This window comes from Staurois parvus, unplaced genomic scaffold (genome assembly GCF_062004578.1).
Source record: "Staurois parvus isolate SC_StPar_1 unplaced genomic scaffold, SC_StPar_1.0 ptg000308l, whole genome shotgun sequence".
In the NCBI taxonomy this organism is placed as follows: Eukaryota; Metazoa; Chordata; class Amphibia; order Anura; family Ranidae; genus Staurois; species Staurois parvus.
In genome coordinates, this window is record NW_028318104.1 from 1,406,302 (window position 1) to 1,424,076 (window position 17,775).

General features: G+C 41.5%; 1 protein-coding gene across 1 annotated transcript in view; it reads right to left on the bottom strand.

Moving 5' to 3' along the window:
- Positions 1–1,798: 1,798 nt before the first annotated feature.
- Positions 1,799–17,775, bottom strand: part of LOC149457654 (vomeronasal type-2 receptor 116-like) — a 28,098-nt gene continuing 12,121 nt past the window's right edge. The window contains exons 4-6 of the mRNA XM_089683388.1: positions 13,567–13,785; positions 8,199–8,322; positions 1,799–2,691 (exon numbers count right to left, since the gene is read on the bottom strand). Coding sequence (XP_089539514.1) covers positions 1,799–2,691; positions 8,199–8,322; positions 13,567–13,785 — 1,236 coding nt within the window. The remainder of the gene's footprint in view (positions 2,692–8,198; positions 8,323–13,566; positions 13,786–17,775) is intronic.

The following is a 17,775-nucleotide window of genomic DNA, read 5'->3' on the forward strand; positions in this document are numbered from 1 at the left end:
GTCTCTGGTGAAGATCTGGTCTCTGTACTTAGACTCTGTTCCTCAGTCCTTTTAAGGTCTCCCACCCTCTCCAATGTGCAAATAGCACAGAGGGCCCACTACTCACTTCATCCATGGAAACCTGGTTCTCTCTGGCCTTCAGAAATGGTCTGTGTAACCCATTAGAGACACCCCTCTCTCTACTCTCCCCTAGGTGATATTCCTTGTAGCCATCACCTCTGCCAGGAAAGCATCAATTTTTTTTAATGCATTGATTCCCTTTCTTCTGGCTTTTTTTCAGGAAGGGGGGATTTTGGTGTTTGTATTTCTTTTCAGGTATATTGATTATTATTTGTGCTGATAGTGCCTCTCTTTTATGCTGAATTGATATCTTTGCAGCAGGGCTTCTCTATCGAAAAGTGTGCTTTTGTTTGCATTTGTCCATGTGGAGGTCAGACTTATGAGATGAGTGGATGGTGGATTTGGGGGGTTCATGAAGAAACGGTTTGAAGAACACGAAGGAGCGATCTTCTTCCATGTCACTGAGGAGGGGATTTATTGCACTTAGTATTGTTGGGGGGGGGACTTGATTTTCACAAGTTGCACATTATTTGAGGGAATTTCATCATTTTGCATGTTCTTTAGCACTTTTATTGTGGGATGAGATTTTGTATGTTAAATCATTGGAAATCTATGGATTCATCCTACACTGTTTGGCACTTTATTATTTGCACATTTAATATGTTTTGTGTAAGAATTATTATATTTATTTCAGAAATATTGATTAACACTATACAAGTATACTATTTTTTGGGGGGTATTTATATATTTTTTTATTTGTGTATGCAGTGCTGCTTTTAGTGTGTATGCTTTGAATACTTATAGAATGGGATCAGGGTCTTAATCTTTTTATCTTTTTCTTTGACACGTCTGACCAGGAGATCTTAGAGTTTGCAGACATACTCCTTGATGGGGCCTTTATGAGTAAGAACATCTAGTTCAAGGAACATTAAGCTCACATAATTGTGATGTTTAATGTCTTCTTCAGAATAAAACCTATGATTGATCAATGAGCACTTGGAACCTTTTTTTTTGCTTTAGAAGTTTTCATATCAGGATCTGGCGAGGTCTGGGTTAGGAGTGTTGTCTCTGCAACATTGTATGGGGAAGCCAAATACCCCCTTGTGGCAGCAGATTACAAAGAAATGGCTACAAGGAGATATCATTTTTTTATTAGGTCCTATAATGAAAATGTCCTTTGAATATGAATATGAAGTCAACTTATCGCTTAAAATGTGAACTTAACTAATATTAACAATGATTTTAGAATACACCAACAAAATGTATTTATTAATGAAGCCAGATACATCTACATACAATATAAGTAGGTAGTGAAATTACATTCAGCTTATAAAAGAACATGTATATCATGTATCTTTCTGGAAGGTGGTGAGTGAAATCTTCCCTCTTTTGAAGAGTGATGGGTGGCTCTGGTATCTGACACTTCAGGAAGATTTGGATATTTTCCCCTCCTCTGGTCACTGTGGTTCTGCCTCACTAAATTACTACTTTGTTCTGTAGAGATCAGCTGGTGGGAGGAACCACTACACCCAGCAGGGGACAAGGTTTACAACAAACCCAAAGTGTCTGATACCAGTGGTGTCCAGAGCAAAAATTAGACTCACCATCCACTGGAGAGGTAAGTATTAAATGGTTATATATAACAATGTTCATTCTCAATACACTAACAAAATACTAAAATTACCAATAATAGAGATAATGCCATAATGACAGGTAACCCAGTGTTGCTCCTCACATATTAGTGAATAAATGTCTTTGTATTCAGGTCAGGTCTGAACAGAATTATGTAACATTTTGGGAAGAATATACAGCCAAGAAGTCCAGAACTTGAGGCTATTATGGCAAAAACCTCCACAGCCACCATGTATTTCCCTCTGGTGCTCAGATAGGCCGGGATCATGGCAATCCAGACACTGCAGAACACCAGCATGCTGAAGGTGATGTACTTGGCCTCATTAAAACTGTCCGGTAATGATCTGGCTATAAAAGCGATAATGAAGCTCACAGCTGCCAGAAGCCCCATATATCCCAGGACAGAGTAGAAGCCGATAACTGAACCCTCATTACACTGAATGATGATCTTCCCCTGATAAGAGTGAGTGTCTTGATCTTGGAAGGGGGGAGAAATAGACAACCAAGTGACACAGATTAGGACTTGAACCAGTGAGAAGACACAAATGATACAATTGGGCAGTTTGGTTCCCATCCATTTCCTCCAGGTACTCCCAGGTTTGGTGGCTTTAAAAGCAATACAGACCATGATACTTTTGGCAAGTAGAGAAGAGACGGCAACTGAGAAGATGACACCAAAAGAGGTGACACGCAGCCTGCAGGTTACATCTACTGGATGGCCGAGGAACAAGAAGACACAGAGGAAGCTCAGCATGATGGAGACCAGGAGAAGATAGCTCAGGTTCCGGTTATTAGCTTTAACAATGGGGGTGTCCTGGTAATGTATAAATATCCCCAATATTAAACCAGTCAGAAGACAACAGAGGATGGAGACGGCTGAAAATACTGCAACAATGGTGTCACCAGTATAGGAGAGAAATTCCACCAATTTTGGAACACACCGATATTTCTTCTCATTTGTCCATTCTTCATCAGGACATTTCATACAGTTTTCACTGTCTGCAGGAAGAACAATACAAACACAATGAGCATCGGGGTCAGAGCTTCTGAGGAAATTAATTGTCTTGTGTTGTCTTCCAGCTAGCAATGGGATTGCCATCAGTGCATTGTGGGAGAGGAAAAGAGAATATAATAATAATATTATTGCACAAGATTTATAAAAATTAGACACCAGCAAGGAGCTTTTCTGAGTATGATGGAGGAGAGCAGTGGTGAATTTTCTCTGTCAGACTCAGATTCTGAGTATGAGCCAGCTGAAAGCATTGGATTCTGAGGAGAAAGTCCAAATAAGAGATTCAGGAGATCTGAGGAGGAGAAGGCATCCACCAGTAGTGCTGTAAATCCTGGTGCAGTGGTGAGTTCAAGGATGGAAGCATTCCCGGATGATAGGCCAGGTACTTTTAGCGGGGTGTCCCATCCACCACAAAGAAGTAGGACCCATATTAACCTCTCAGACTTGCCTTTAAATCCCCTATAGCTGCTGTCTAATTTGGCAAAACCTACAATCCCCCCCTTTTACAACACAGCCAGGCCCCCAAATAGAAAAGGAAAAAGATACCCCAATTTATTTATTTATTTTTTACTGAAAATTTAATGGATTTAATTGTGCAGCAGTATAATCTGTATGCCAGCCAATACATTGAAAACCATCCCAATTTGTGTGCCTTTCCATTTGTGTGCAGACCCCTATATGGCAGGTAATCTATGGCAGGTAATCTATGGGTTGGTCTACCCAACCCATAGATTACCTGCCAGTCTATTCTTCTTGTATGCCCAGAACACACTATGAAATGATCACAAGGTTTTATTTTAGTTATTTCAGGTACCTATATAGCGCCGCCAATTTATGCAGCACTTTACTTATACACTGCTCAAAATAATTAAAGGAACACTTTGAAAACACATAAGATCTCAATGGGGAAAAATTTCCTGCTGGATCTCTATACTGATATGGACTGGGCAACGTGTTAGAAATGTAATGACGTCCCATCGTTTGATGGAAATGAAAATGATCAACCCACAGAAAGAGGTCTGAATTCAAAGACACCCCAAAAATCCAAGTGAAAAATGATGCACCAGGCAAGTCCATTTTGCTGAAATTCCATTGCATCAAGTCAAAATGGGCCTCAGTAGTTTGTATGCCCCCCATGTACCTGACAACATTGAGGCATGCTCTTAATGAGACGACGGGTGGTGTCCTGCGGTATTTCCTCCCAGATCTGACCCAGGGCATCACTAAGCTCCTGGACAGTCTGAGGTGCAAACTGGCAGTGTCGAATGGACCGAAGCATGATATCCCAGAGGTATCCTATTGGATTTAGGTCAGGCAAATGTGGGGGCCATTCCTTAATCCACCAGTAACTGCCTGCATACTCTTGCCACATGAGGCCCACTGTACCAGTGTACGGTCTGACAATGGGTCCAATGATTTCATCCTGATACCTAATGGCAGTCAGGGTTCCATTGTCTAGCTTGTAGAGGTCTGTGCGTCCCTCCATGAATATGCCTCCCCAGACCATCACTGACCCCTTTCATGTCTGTCACATGTGCTCAGGGTGAACCTGCTCTCATCTGTGAATAGCACAAGGTGCCATTGGCAGACCTGCCAATTCTGGTGTTCAATGGCAAAATTCCAATCCAGCTCTATGGTACCAGGCAGTGAGTATAGGGCCCACTAGAGGACATTGGGCCCTCAGGCCACCCTCATGAAGTCTGTTTCTGATTGTTCACCAGTGGCCTGCTGGAGGTCATTTTGTAGGGCTCTGGAAGTGCTCATCCTGTTCCTCCTTGCACAAAGGAGCAGATACCGGTCCTGCTGATGGGTTAAGGACCTTCTATGGCCTTGTCCAGCTCTCCTAGAGTAACAGCCTGTCTCCTGAAATCTCCTCCATGCTCTTGAGACTGCGCTGGGAGACACAGCAAACCTTCTGGCAATGGCATGTATTGATGTGCCATCCTGGAGGAGTTGGACTGCCTGTGCAACCTCTGTAGGGTCCAGGCATCGCCTCATGTTACCAGTAGTGACACTGACCCTAGCCAAATGTAAAACTCGTGAAAATCAGTCAGAAAAGATGAGTAGGGAAAACATGTCAGTGGCCTCCACCTGTAAAACCATTCCTGTTTTGGGGGTCATGTCATTGTTGACCATCTAGTGCACCTGTTGTTAATTTCATGAACACCAAAGCAGCTGAAACTGATGAACAACCCCCTCTGCTACTTAACTGACCAGATCAATATCCCAGGAGTGTCATTGACTTGATGCCAGACTCTGATTACAAAGTGTTCCTTTCATTTTTTCAAGCAGTATATAGTGCACATTTACATCAGTCCCTAATCCTCAAGGGGTGTACAATCTAAGGTTCCTAACTCACATTCATGCATACATATTCTAGGGCAAATTTACCAACCAGCATGTCTGTGGAGTGTGGGAGTACCCAGAGGAAACTGACACAGGCACAGGGAGAACATGCAAACTCCAGGCAGGTGGTGCCATGGTTGGGATCCGAACCAATGACCCTCGTACTGCCAGGCAGAAGTGCTAACCATTCAGCCACTGTGCTTTTACACTTCAATGATAATACCCAGTGCCTTTTCTCAAAATCATCCTAATTACAACAAGCTGTTCAAAATGTGGCCAATAATCAACTTTTTTGCAGTAAGTTTAGGGTTATGTTTACTCCCGACAAAATATTTGTGTGGATGAATCTCTCATCATTTCACTGGAAGGCTGGGCATTAAACAGTACATCCCAAGTAAACACCCAAATATGGGGTAAAACTCTACAGGCCCACAGATTATACGTACATATTGTGAGGGAAAGGACAGCCAGCCAGACCCCCTGAATGCCCTACCTATATGGGAACTAGAAGGGTTATCATCTGTATGTTGATAATTTCTACACAAGTCTCCCCCCACTATTCCGCCATCCCTATCTAAAGCCAACTGTGGCCTGTGGGACAGCGTGGGCCAAAGTCAAGGGCTTCCCACAAAGATTATATATATATATATCTCCTCTCCTAAATCCATGATGACACCTCAGTGGAACTCTTCAAACAGGACAAGATCCCATCCAGAAACCAAAGTTCATGCAAGACTATAACCAGTTCATGGGGGGGAGGGGGGAAAGGAACGACCAGATTTTACAGCCCTATTTAGCCACCAGGAGATCAATCAAAAGGAGATTAAAAAAAAACTGACAGGGGTTCTAACCCTCCATGACTCTATACAAAATTAAAAAAAACGTTTTGCCTCTAGTTACACTATCAAGCAGCCTTTTTCAACATTTTCAACACAGAGGGACCCTTTAAATATTTTTCCAGTCTCAGGGAACCCCTGTTAAATATTCCTATACCTACAACTTATGATAGATCAGTGTGATGGTCAGTGGGAAGCAGGGGCGGACTGACAACTCATGGGGATCATGGGGCCCCTGTGTCCTTGTCCAAACTCAAAAAAGCCTATGAAAAAGGTACCAGGGGCATCTCATGGGGCCCCCTACTGACCCCGGGCCCTCGGACAGTGCCCGAGTTTCCGAAAGGTCAGTCCACCCCTGGTGGGAAGATTTAACCCTCATAGAAGCTAAAAAGATCAATGGTGTCAATAGGAACTCAGTGGGAAAATCTCTCTAGAAATAACTGTGAATAAGTAAAGTATCCCCATTACTATGTGTGGGGTGATTGGGAGTTTTTATTCAGCAGATGATTGATATGCTTGTATATTCAGAAACAAAATCTGGCAAAATGACAGAAGAAAATAGACTGATTTTACTACATGTAATGGGGGGATTCAGTAGTTTAGTAGCAGTAGTAATAGTGTTAATAGTAGCAGTAGTAGTAAAAAGCAGCTGGGCAGGGCTGACACCATTTATTTTGATTCCAGACAACAAACTCCTGTGTGTTGTCAGCCCATAGCAGTTTATTATTATTATACAGTATTTATTTAGCGCCAAAGGGTATGCTCAGCGTTGTACAGTAGCAAGGGGGACAGAACATGAGACAAGACAGTAACAATACAATACACGAGGGGTTCGAGGGCCCTGCTCTTTTGAGCTTACAATCTAGGAGGGAGGGGAAGGTGGCACAGGAGCAGATGGCTGTGGGGGATGGGGTGGTGGGAGGAGTGGAGGAGGTTAGTTGTTAGGTGAGGTCGGGTGTTAGGTGAGGTTGGGGTAGGCTTCCCTGAAGAGGTGGGTTTTCAGGGTGCACCTGAAGGTGAGGAGGGTAGGTGACAGTCTGATGGATCGGGGTAGGGAGTTCCAGAGGATGGGGGAAGTCCTGGAGAAGTCCTGCAATTGGGCGTGGGAGAAGGAGACCAGGGAGCTAGAGAGTAGGAGGTCCTGTGAGGAGCGGAGGGCACGGGTAGGGTGGTATTTGGGTATCAGGTTGGTTATGTAGTTTGGGGCGGCATTGTGAATGGCTTTGTAGGTCAGAGTTAGCAGTTTGAATTTGATGTGTTGGGCAATCGGGAGTCAATGAAGGGATTGGCAGAGGGGGAGGCAGATGTGGAGCGGTTGGTGAGGTGGATGAGTCTAGCCGCTGAGTTTAGGATCGACTGGAGTGGGGACAGCGTTCGTTTGGGTAGGCCAGTGAGAAGGGAGTTGCAGTAGTCCAGGCGTGAGATGATGAGGGAGTGTATGTGTTGTTTAGTAGTGTCTGGGGAGAGGAATGTGCGTATCTTGGAGATGTTGTGGAGGTGGAGCCTGCAAGATCTAGATAGCAGTTGGATGTGGGGTAGGAAGGAGAGGTGGGAGTCCAGGGTGACACCCAGGACTTTGGCGTGTGGGGTGGGAGAGATCGTGGCGTTGTTAGTAGTGATGGAGAGGATGAGGGGGGGCACGGGGTGGGGGCACGGGGTGTACAGGTGTACCTCGGTTTACGAACGCCTCAGTTAACATAATTTTCGGTTTACGAATGAAAATCCATTGAAAATAATGCCTTGGTTTACAAATTTTTTTCTCAATACTAATGGATTAATTGGTTTTCAATGCATTTACAAATTTTTTTTAACCATGTCCCTGTACAGTATCTTTGCCTTTAAAGTGCACTTTATAAAGAGTTTTGAATAGATACGACTTTAACTTTTTTTCTGATCTCTGGAATCGATTAATTGGTTCTCAATGCATATACACTTACTTTTTTTTAATCATGTCCTTTTATGCCTTTAAAGTGCGCTTTATAAAGAGTTTTGAACAGATAAAACTTTTTTTTACCTTTTTCTGACCTCCGTAACAGATTAATGGGTTTTCAATGCATTCCTATGGGAAACCATGTTTTGGTTTACAGATTTTGTGCAATAGGAAAAGTCCCGCAGAACTCATTAAATTTGTAAACCGAGGTACACCTGTACATTTCTGTACTTGCAGGGTGCTTAGAAGGATAAAACATGGGGAAATGTGCACATATTGCAGAAATGTACTTCATATTTCTTTTCCCCCTGACATCCACTTTAACTACAGCGGTACCTTCTGACCAATCTAACAATAATTTACTAACAAATACAAACTGTACCGGAAATGTCAGATATCTCTCCTTCTGGACACGGGACGCACTCATAGCAGCATTTATGAATTGAAGATCCAAACATTTTTCTGCTGCCGGGTAAACAAGGATCTGAGCATCGAGATACCGGAACCTGAAATCAGATATTAATATTATTATTATTATTTTGAGTTATACAAACTAAATTTTACAAATAAGAATAAGGTTCTGGTTTGCCTCTACCATGGGTTCAAGGTGAACTCTGCAGGTTTGAGATCCATTCAGGGATTTTCAGGCAACTTTTGGGGGGTTTGTCATTCATTTTAGGTGTTTATTCATCTCATTTGTATGATGCTCTCTATGTTAGGTTTCATTTCTCTTTTTAATTCAAGGCTATCCTTTAAAAATAGAGGGTTTTGGTTTCAGGGTTGGTGTTTTGGGGTTTTCAGAATTTCTTTTGTTATTTTTAGTTTTTGTTGATAGGGCTTTACATTTAAGGAGCTTGAAGCACAGCATTGACTTGTTTCTGACCTGACCTGTACCTGAAGCTGCCTTTTGTTCTCAGCACACTTCTGCATTGTTGGAAAGAAAAAACTAAATACAAGATTAGCGTGCACCTAAACCACCTCACAGGATATGCCTCACATATACATCAGCCCCACCCCCTAGTTGAAATTAAAGTTAGGAATTTACAATTAGGCCTATTATTCCTAAATAAAATGATCCTCCTGCATCTTAATTCTTGTAGTAAAGCCCTGGCCTATGCTCTTTTTGGCAAATTTTGACCTAGACTTGCTACTTAAATTTGTCTAGCTTATGAGACACAAATTTCACGCCCCCTATTAAATTTGCTGTGGTAATGGAACCATTACTGCAAATGATCACAGCATAGACGGGCATAGTGGATATAAACACGGGAAATAGGGAACATTGATTAGGTTTGTTTGCTAATGATGTGATCTTCCTGCAATCTAATCTAGAAGTTTCACTCACAAATGTACAATGTATGCGCCGTGCTTTTTGTAATGTTTTCTACAACAAATTCCCCACAAAAGTTGAGCCAGTAGAAATTAAATATTTAGGACACCAAGGTGGGGGTGTGGCTGGTCAAGACCAAGATGGATGCTCTGCTCTGAGCCTCTGCACACCAGACCGGTTAGAGCATCTCCCAGCAGCAATCTACGGCTCACTAACAGACCCAGAAGGTACACTATCCTCCCCAGCATAGCGGCAGCATGACTACCAAGAGAAAAGAAGAGAGGCACCCACAGAAACTCACAGAATTTGTGTTTCAGCCGGTGGACTGGTACAGGCAAGATGGCACTGAACCCACGGCCTCAGCAGCCATCTCAGCTCCTCTCCAAGCATCACAGCCTTTTGTATCCTTGAATCCACAAGATTACTCCATGGAAGTCCAGAATACCTCTGACAGCTGCATCTCCTCCAGGCACTTCTGTCACAAGTAGACCAGATCAAGCAAGGATGTGGATAGATTCTCCTATGACTGACATCCATGAGGTGAGCCTTCTTTATATCTCTCATGGGTCCCAAGGGGCACATCCTGATGTCATAGCCTTATTTCCTACTAAGAATCAATAAAATCAACTAGTGTTGGACACTACCCTCAAAGATATGTTAATGTCCCTTAGCAGTTTAATCATGATACCACCTCCCTAGAGGACAGAGTGACATATGGAAACAAAAATGGGGGACTATGCATCCACTACATAAATGATTTTATTGATGCTCATGATGCACATATCCAGGAGCATAACTGGATCAAAGACAACCTGGAAGATCTAAAAAATAGGACCCTTCGGAATAATATCAAAATCCAGGGGATATCTGAAGCTGTGCTCCCGACTGCCCGCTGACACAATGCAACAATAGGCCTAGGTCTGGGGCATCTTATGCTACAAATGCCCAGTCTGGTGTATGAAAACCTTCAGCTTTATTGAACTCATTATCCTCTGTTTTCTTCCTTGGCATGAGAAGTGCCAGCAACCCAGGATGGTTTTGTGGGTTATCAAACTACTTTTGGTTTGGTTCTCAAGTTCTTTTCTTTTGTGTATTTGAACTCTTCAGCAACTACTAACCGCATTCATACCTCTAGTGTGGTGTACTCATTCTCCACCAACAGTTTTAACAATTGTGAGGTGTACGTCTGCAAACCATCTCACCTGTGTGATGTGACATTAGCAAGGCAGTTCCATACTACCTATATTCAGTGCACTCCGTGAAATCTCCCTCAGCTCTATTTTGTCACCAGGTCAACTTCCATGACCATTATGATACTCTCCATAAATGCTAAAGGACTCAGTCATCTAGCAAAAAGATCTTCAGTAAGGAAGCTAGCTCTGAATTCTCATTGCATGTCCTATGTGTGCAGGAGATGCACTTCCATGCTTCTCACCAACTTTTCTTGGGATTGGACTCTGAGGTGTTTGATTGCCTCAGCTGGTCTTTCCTCTTTGAGACTCTAACATTTATGGGCTTTAAAGGACCTTCTCTTTGGGCAATATATTATTTATATTACAACCCCACAGCCCAAGTTAAGACCCCTTTTGAAATCTCTCAGTCCTTTTCAATTGCAAACGGGATGAGATAGGTCTGCCCTCCCCCTCCTTTTTTTGCCCTTTGTATTGAACCACTAGCAGCACATCTCCGTAATAATCCAGATGTACATGACATTCTGGTTAGTTGCTGTCTCTCATCCACTGTGACATATTAGTGGAAAACGTCTTCTCTTAAATATTTAGGTGTCCACATTACACCAACATTATGCACTCTATAGGGAAAACTTCCTTCTGTTGTTTGCAGAAAATCCATCCAAAAGTCCCTTCTCTGCTGGAAAACCTTTCATATTTCTTGGTATGGTCACATGATCTTGGTTAAAATGAATATACTTCCAAAGATACCGTACCTTTTCTAAACCTTGCCAATCCCAGACCCTATTTCTCATCTCCGTAAATTGTAATCTCACTTTTTGGATTTAGTATGGGCGCATAAAAAACATAGGGTGGCAAATTCTGCCCTTTTTGCCTCAAGAAATAAAGATTAACATTCCCAAATCTGTTGACCTATTTTCATGTGACACAATTGCGTGCCCTCTCTTCTTGGTCCACATTATATGCATACAACTGTTGAACAAGAGATTGAAACGCTCTGGCTAGCCTAGCCTTATTCACCCAAATAATTTGCTATGTAGTGTTAGTGACCCCAGATAGGCTCCAGTCATCCATATCCTTTCTCAGAGGGCTCCAAGTGCCAGATATCCTAACTGCTTTCATGTCATACCCATGGCAACAGCCAAAATTGTTTAAATTCCACCAAGTTGTAGACCACATTACTCACAAGTTACTTCTCTTTTCAGTTCTTAAATAAAGATCTGCTGTGCATTCTACAGACACTTATACCTCACTGTGCTCCTGCAACCACTGTCCTCCTACCAGTGGTTACTGAGCTAGAGCTGGCCTTCCTCTGCATGTCAGGCTCAACCCTCAGGTTTGTGACACATACAGTACATTTGCAAACATTTCTAAAATACTGTTTTCACTTTTATTTCTTACTGATGGACGGTGCCACTGGAAGTATATAAAATCAAAAGAGGGGGTGGGGGAGGGGAGAGCAGCTACTGTACCATTCGATTTTTAGACTGATCATTTCTTTGTGAGTGTGCAAAGATTCAAAATCAGCAGGGGATCAAATACGTATTTCCTTCACTGTATATATACTGTATACAGTATCTCACAGAAGTGAGTACACCCCTTACATTTTTGCAAATATTTGTAAATATATAATTAATTCCTTCACTGTATATATAATGTATTCAGTATCTCACAGAAGTGAGTCCACTCCTCACATTTTTGTAAATATTTGATTCTATCTTTTTTTATGTGACAACACTGAAGAAATTACACTTTGCTACAATGTGACGTAGTCAGTGTACAGTTTGTTTAACATGTAAATTTTCTGTCCCCTCAAAATAACTCAACACACCTCCATTAATGTCTAAACCGCTGGCAACAAAAGTGAGTCCACCCCAAAGTGACAAGGTCCAAATTGGGCCCAATTAGCCATTTTCCCTCCCTGGTGTCATGTGACTCATTCATGTTACATGGTTTCAGGTGTGAATGGGGAGCGGGTGTGTTACATTTGGTGTTATCGCTCTCACTCTCTCATACTGGTCACTGGAAGTTCAACATGGCACCTCATGGCAAAGAACTTTCTGAGGATCTGAAAAAAAAAATTGTTGCTCTACATAAAGATGGCCTAGGCTATAAGAAGATTGCCAAGACCCTGAAACTGAGCTGCAGCACGATGGCCAAGACCATACAGGACGGGTTACACTCAGAACAGGCCTCGCCATGGTTGACCAAAGAAGTTGAGTGCACACATTTTTAATCATCTAATAGTCCTTCCCACGTACTGAAAATGACACGGACACTCCAGCACATAAACTACATGTGAGGAATAACAGGAGATAAGGGACTTAATGTTATACTCTTTATTTGTAGACACAGATGTAAAATTCTTTCTTCTTTTTTTATCATTCTACATGCTTTACACCTAATGCATTTTTAAAAACCTTCTAACCCCAGGAAGATTTTTACAGGTTATAGTGTATCAATCACATTATGTATAATTTTTGTTTTCAAAGATCTATTTTTCCTATAAATAAATTTTGGATTTTCTGTGATGATGTTTTTCAAGCTCTTGTCTTTCCTTAAAATGGGCCAATATTTCCTAAAAATCTTTTCTATATCCTTATATTGTGCATTATAATCGGTCACAAAATCCACTCTATCATATGTTATTTCTTTCTCATTTTTAGTCACCAGTAAATCTCTTTTTTAAATAAAATATTCTCCCTTTCTCCAAAAAAAGGTCTTTTGGTGACAACTCGGTTGGTGACAACTCAAGGTGGGTATAAAACTATTTATAAAACTATTTCTATCTATACCTTTAAAGAAGGTATTAGTCTTTATAATACCATCTTCTTTAAACAAAGTGAGATAAAAAAAAAAATAACCTGTTGAGTGTCACCAACTACTGTGAATTTTAAACCATTCATTAAGCTCATTATGTGTCCCACCCCATAGGATGACAATATCGTCAATGTATCTTTTCTATAGCGTCATCTCTGGCCACTTATCGTATATGTTCTCTTTCTCCCATTTTGCCATCACTAAATTAGCTACACTGGGAGCATACTTGGCTCCCATCACAACTCCTTTACATTGTTGAAAAAAGGAGTTTGGGGTACTGAGTGTAGATTAATGAGAAAAAATGAATTTAAACTATTCTAGTATCAGACTGCAACATAACAAATATAAATCCTAATTGTGATTCTCCTCAGCAAACGATACAGACAGAAAACAATCGAGTGATTTCTTACTTTGCCTCTTTTCCACAAGATGGGATTACTCATATTGGAAAGAATTTCAGGCACAAAGTCTGGTCCTATAATGGAAATTCGTTCAGTGGAAAAATATGAATTGTTAGGAAAAAGCCAGCTTTCTAAAACAAGATTGGTTGGAACTTCTCTTCTCTCGTTGAAGTAGATCTTGTCTCCAGTTGGGTCAGTGTAATGAACATTTCTCACATATTTGGACAACTTTTCATGGAAGACAGAAATACACAGATTACCTTATTACCATAATATCAATTTACAGGATAAGTTCACCTTTTGTTACATGTTACACCCATATTCAGGGTACAACATGTTACAGATGCAATGGCCCTGGGGCGACAACTAGCGGGGGATCTTCTCTTCCTGCTAGCCTTCACTATTTAAAAAAAAGTGGCTGTGGGGGGCTTCACCTGTGTCATTTTGTGAATGGGTAGACTACAAGTACTGACAAGTACTGACAAGATGATCCCTTCAGAAGAAGTCCGGAAGTGACGAAACACGTTAGGGGACGTGACGTCAAGACGCACGCACGGAAACCGGAAGTGCCACCGTGGCCATTTTGACTGCTGGTTCCCATGCCCATGGTTTGCAGGGCTTGTTTTGTTTTATTTTATTCAAAGAGCTGATATTCGTAAACCCCAATGTAAGTCTTTTACTAAATGTATCCCTACACTCGGAAATCTATTCTAAGAGTCTTCTTCAACTTTATGAGGATTATGGAGGATGGGCTCCTGAAGTGAAGGAAAACTTGGAAGTAATACTGTTACCAGAGATATCGGATAAGCTTATGAATACTACCAGAGGGTAATGGTATTAATATCACTATTCGGAGTGTTCACGGAGTGTTCACTGTATGTATTGTAGTGGTCACTGAGTGTTCAGTTAATTATTGAAGTGCTCACTTTAAGATTGGATTTTGGCTCACATTTTTCAGTATATTTTGGATATATACATTTATAATATTTATTTTTTTTTTATTGCTGTTTTCTTGCAACATCACTATTAATCACAGTTGGAGTGGTTTGGATTTTGCACGGATTTAATTTTGCACTTTATATTGTTACTGATTATTTGAAAGATAATGCACTATATAAGTATTCTTGTTTTCGAGGTATCACAAGGAGTATATTAGGATTGGAATCCTTCCTACTGGATTTAGTTATTTGGTTTGGTGGACTTTTTGGACTTTATTTGGACATTTTATTTATTTTATTGATTTGTTTATTTATTCATTTATTCACTGATTTTGAGAATATTTGGTTAGTTTATATTTAGTATATTCACGTGGTATGGTGATAGAAAGGTATATTTAGTAGTTACAAGTACTGACAGCCTTAGCGGATGTTGGTTGTAGTTCTCAATGAATATCATGGCACTGTTTAGTGCTGAGGTAGTTCATTGATTCTTCCCTGCCAGTGTTTATCTGCCTTCCAATATGAGGTACGAGGAGACAGATACACCAAGGAGTCTGCAGGAGCCCTGCATGGCATCAGCAATCTGCTGATTGTGGGTGCAATGCTTTCCAGGCTCCTAGTAAATAAATAAATACATAAAGGCACTTTATAACCTGCAAAAATATGTGCATTTATTTATTTTATTTTTTTTTAAGGTGAACTTTTAACTTTCTAGTGAACAATTACATTTTGGCAATTCTACTAGTGGGATAAAAACTGAGACTGTGGGACAACAAGTGTTGTCGGGGAGTATGGGAAGAGGTTCATAACCTCCAAATCTCCCCCCCTTTAAATAAACCAATAACAAATAAGACAATATAAATTGGGACTCTAGGTATACCTTTGAAGGTATGATACAAACCAGTTGTGTCAATATATAATCATTCTTTTATTGTACATGTATCACAAAAATCCATAAAATATTCTTAAAAAGAGCATGTGAACATCTTAACCATCCAGTATAGCCATACACATGTTCATGAGATTGTATTCATATTATTTAATTATAGGTGAGGATTTGGATATATACAGTAGTTTGATACATTTTTTTAGGGGCACCTCGTGGGGTGGCTGTGACATACAGTATATTGTAGAAGAATGCATATTAGCAATTTATATTGTCTTTGTTTTATTTACAATTAAAAGGGATGGTACTTCTGAAAGTGGAAGCTACCTTATATCCGTCCTTCACATACGATTCACATTTACGTTCAAATCTCCCCCGATATACTACTTTTCCTTGGCTATGACATTGTCCATAATCATGGCACATTTTACTAATTCTTTCTTTAATGTTTCAGCATTCTTTAATGTTTCAGCTGTCAGTGTGGTTCTCTACTGATAGCTGAATGTAAAAAGAATTGTTGGCATTGTCCAACAAATAATTTTTTTTTTTAAATGGTGTGGGGTCCCCCCTCTTATCCATACCAAGCTGTTGGGGTATGGTATGGATTTTGAGGGGAACCCCCTATGCCAAACTTTAAAATAAAATGGTATGTGGGTCCCCCCAAAATCCATACCAGACCCTTATTTGAGCATGTAGCCCAGCAGGTCAGGAAAGTGGGGGGGGACAAGCAAGCGCCCTCCCCCTCCTGGACTAGACCAGGCCACCTGCTCTCAACATGTGGGGGTGCTTTGGGGCAGGGGGGCTCTCCCCCAAAGCACCTTGTCTTCGTGTTGATGGGGGGGGGGACAAAGGTCTCTTCCCCACAACCATGGCCGGTGGTTGTGGGAGTGTCATGGTGTGCGACTTATGAATCTGGAATCTTTAGTAAGGGGGCCCCGGATCCTGCACCCCCCATGTGAATGAGTTTATGGTACATGGTACCACTACCCATTCACAAAAAATTGTAGTAAAAAATGACAAGAGACAGTCCTTTATTAAAAAAAAAAAAATTAAAAATGTCCCCCAAAGTAGATCCAACGGCAATCACGCTGCCCGCCTCCACCACCGACCTGAAAAAAAAAACAAAAACTGACTGCTCAGCCAGGATGACAGTTCTTAAATACAGTGCTGATGTCACAAGGGGGGGGGGATCACCCCGCCTCCTTGTTACATCTTCAATGACTATAATCAGGTGCATTGCTTTGGCCAATCACAATACACTGTCAGGGCACAGTGCATTGTGGGGCGGTGCAGGAGAGTAGCCTACCGAAAGCCTTTACTGTTCATTTGTTCATTGAATTCACCCCAGAGCAGGGGCGGACTGACCATTTGGAAACTCGGGCACTGCCCGAGGGCCCAGGGTCAATAGGGGGCCCCATGAGATGCCCCTTTTTCATAGGCTTTTTTGAGTTTGGGCAAGGACACAGGGGCCCCATGATCCCCTATTGCCCAGGGGCCCCATGAGTTGTCAGTCCGCCCCTGCCCCAGAGTGTTATTTACGGCAATCAATAGTTCAGTGTTTCCAGCCACTGATGACGTTTCAATTCAGGAAAAATAGCTTGACAGGGTACCACATCCGAATTTAAGGTACCAAGAGTCAGCTGAGCATATAGTTAAACTCAGAGTCTCCACTTGTTGAATACAATGGTACACTTCCAGCAACTTTCTGCCTTTTATTAGTACAGTATGTCTGTGTACTTCAATTTGAGGGGTCTAATATCCTCGGCCTCTCCATGGGTTACATGGGGTGGCTGCTCCTCTTTACATGGAGTCTTTGTCCTTCTGCTTTGTGGATCTCTGCATTGAGGAGGTACACCTGTAAGAAGGTGAATTGCCTGAAGTTCAGGTGAGATGCCAGGGAGGGAGGGGAAGTTCTGCTCTGTAGTGAAAATATTGATGTTGTCTTCTATAAAATGATGTTTTGTTTACAACCATGGCTATGTTATCACTGTAGAGCATGGAGGATGGGCAGAGATGGTGTCACCCTTTTTTGGATCCTTGTAGCAATGGCAGTGTATTGGCTCAAAGAACAGATATGACTGCCCAATGATGGCATTACTTTATCATTAAACCTTTATTGGGCCAACCAAAGACAAGATGTCATCCCCACTTGAAGACCGCATTCTCTCATCCTTATGGGCTGAGTCCTAGAGTCAGGGACTGTAGGGGGGAAGGATCCTAATATACAGCACATATTCAAGATGCACAAAATCTTTAAAGTGATTCGAAAGGCTTGTTTTTTTCCTTTTTTAAAATAACAAACATGTCTATACATACCTGCTGTGTGTAATGGTTTTGCACAGAGCAGCCCGGATCCTCTTCTTCTTGGGTCCCCCTCAGGCTCTCCTGGCTCCT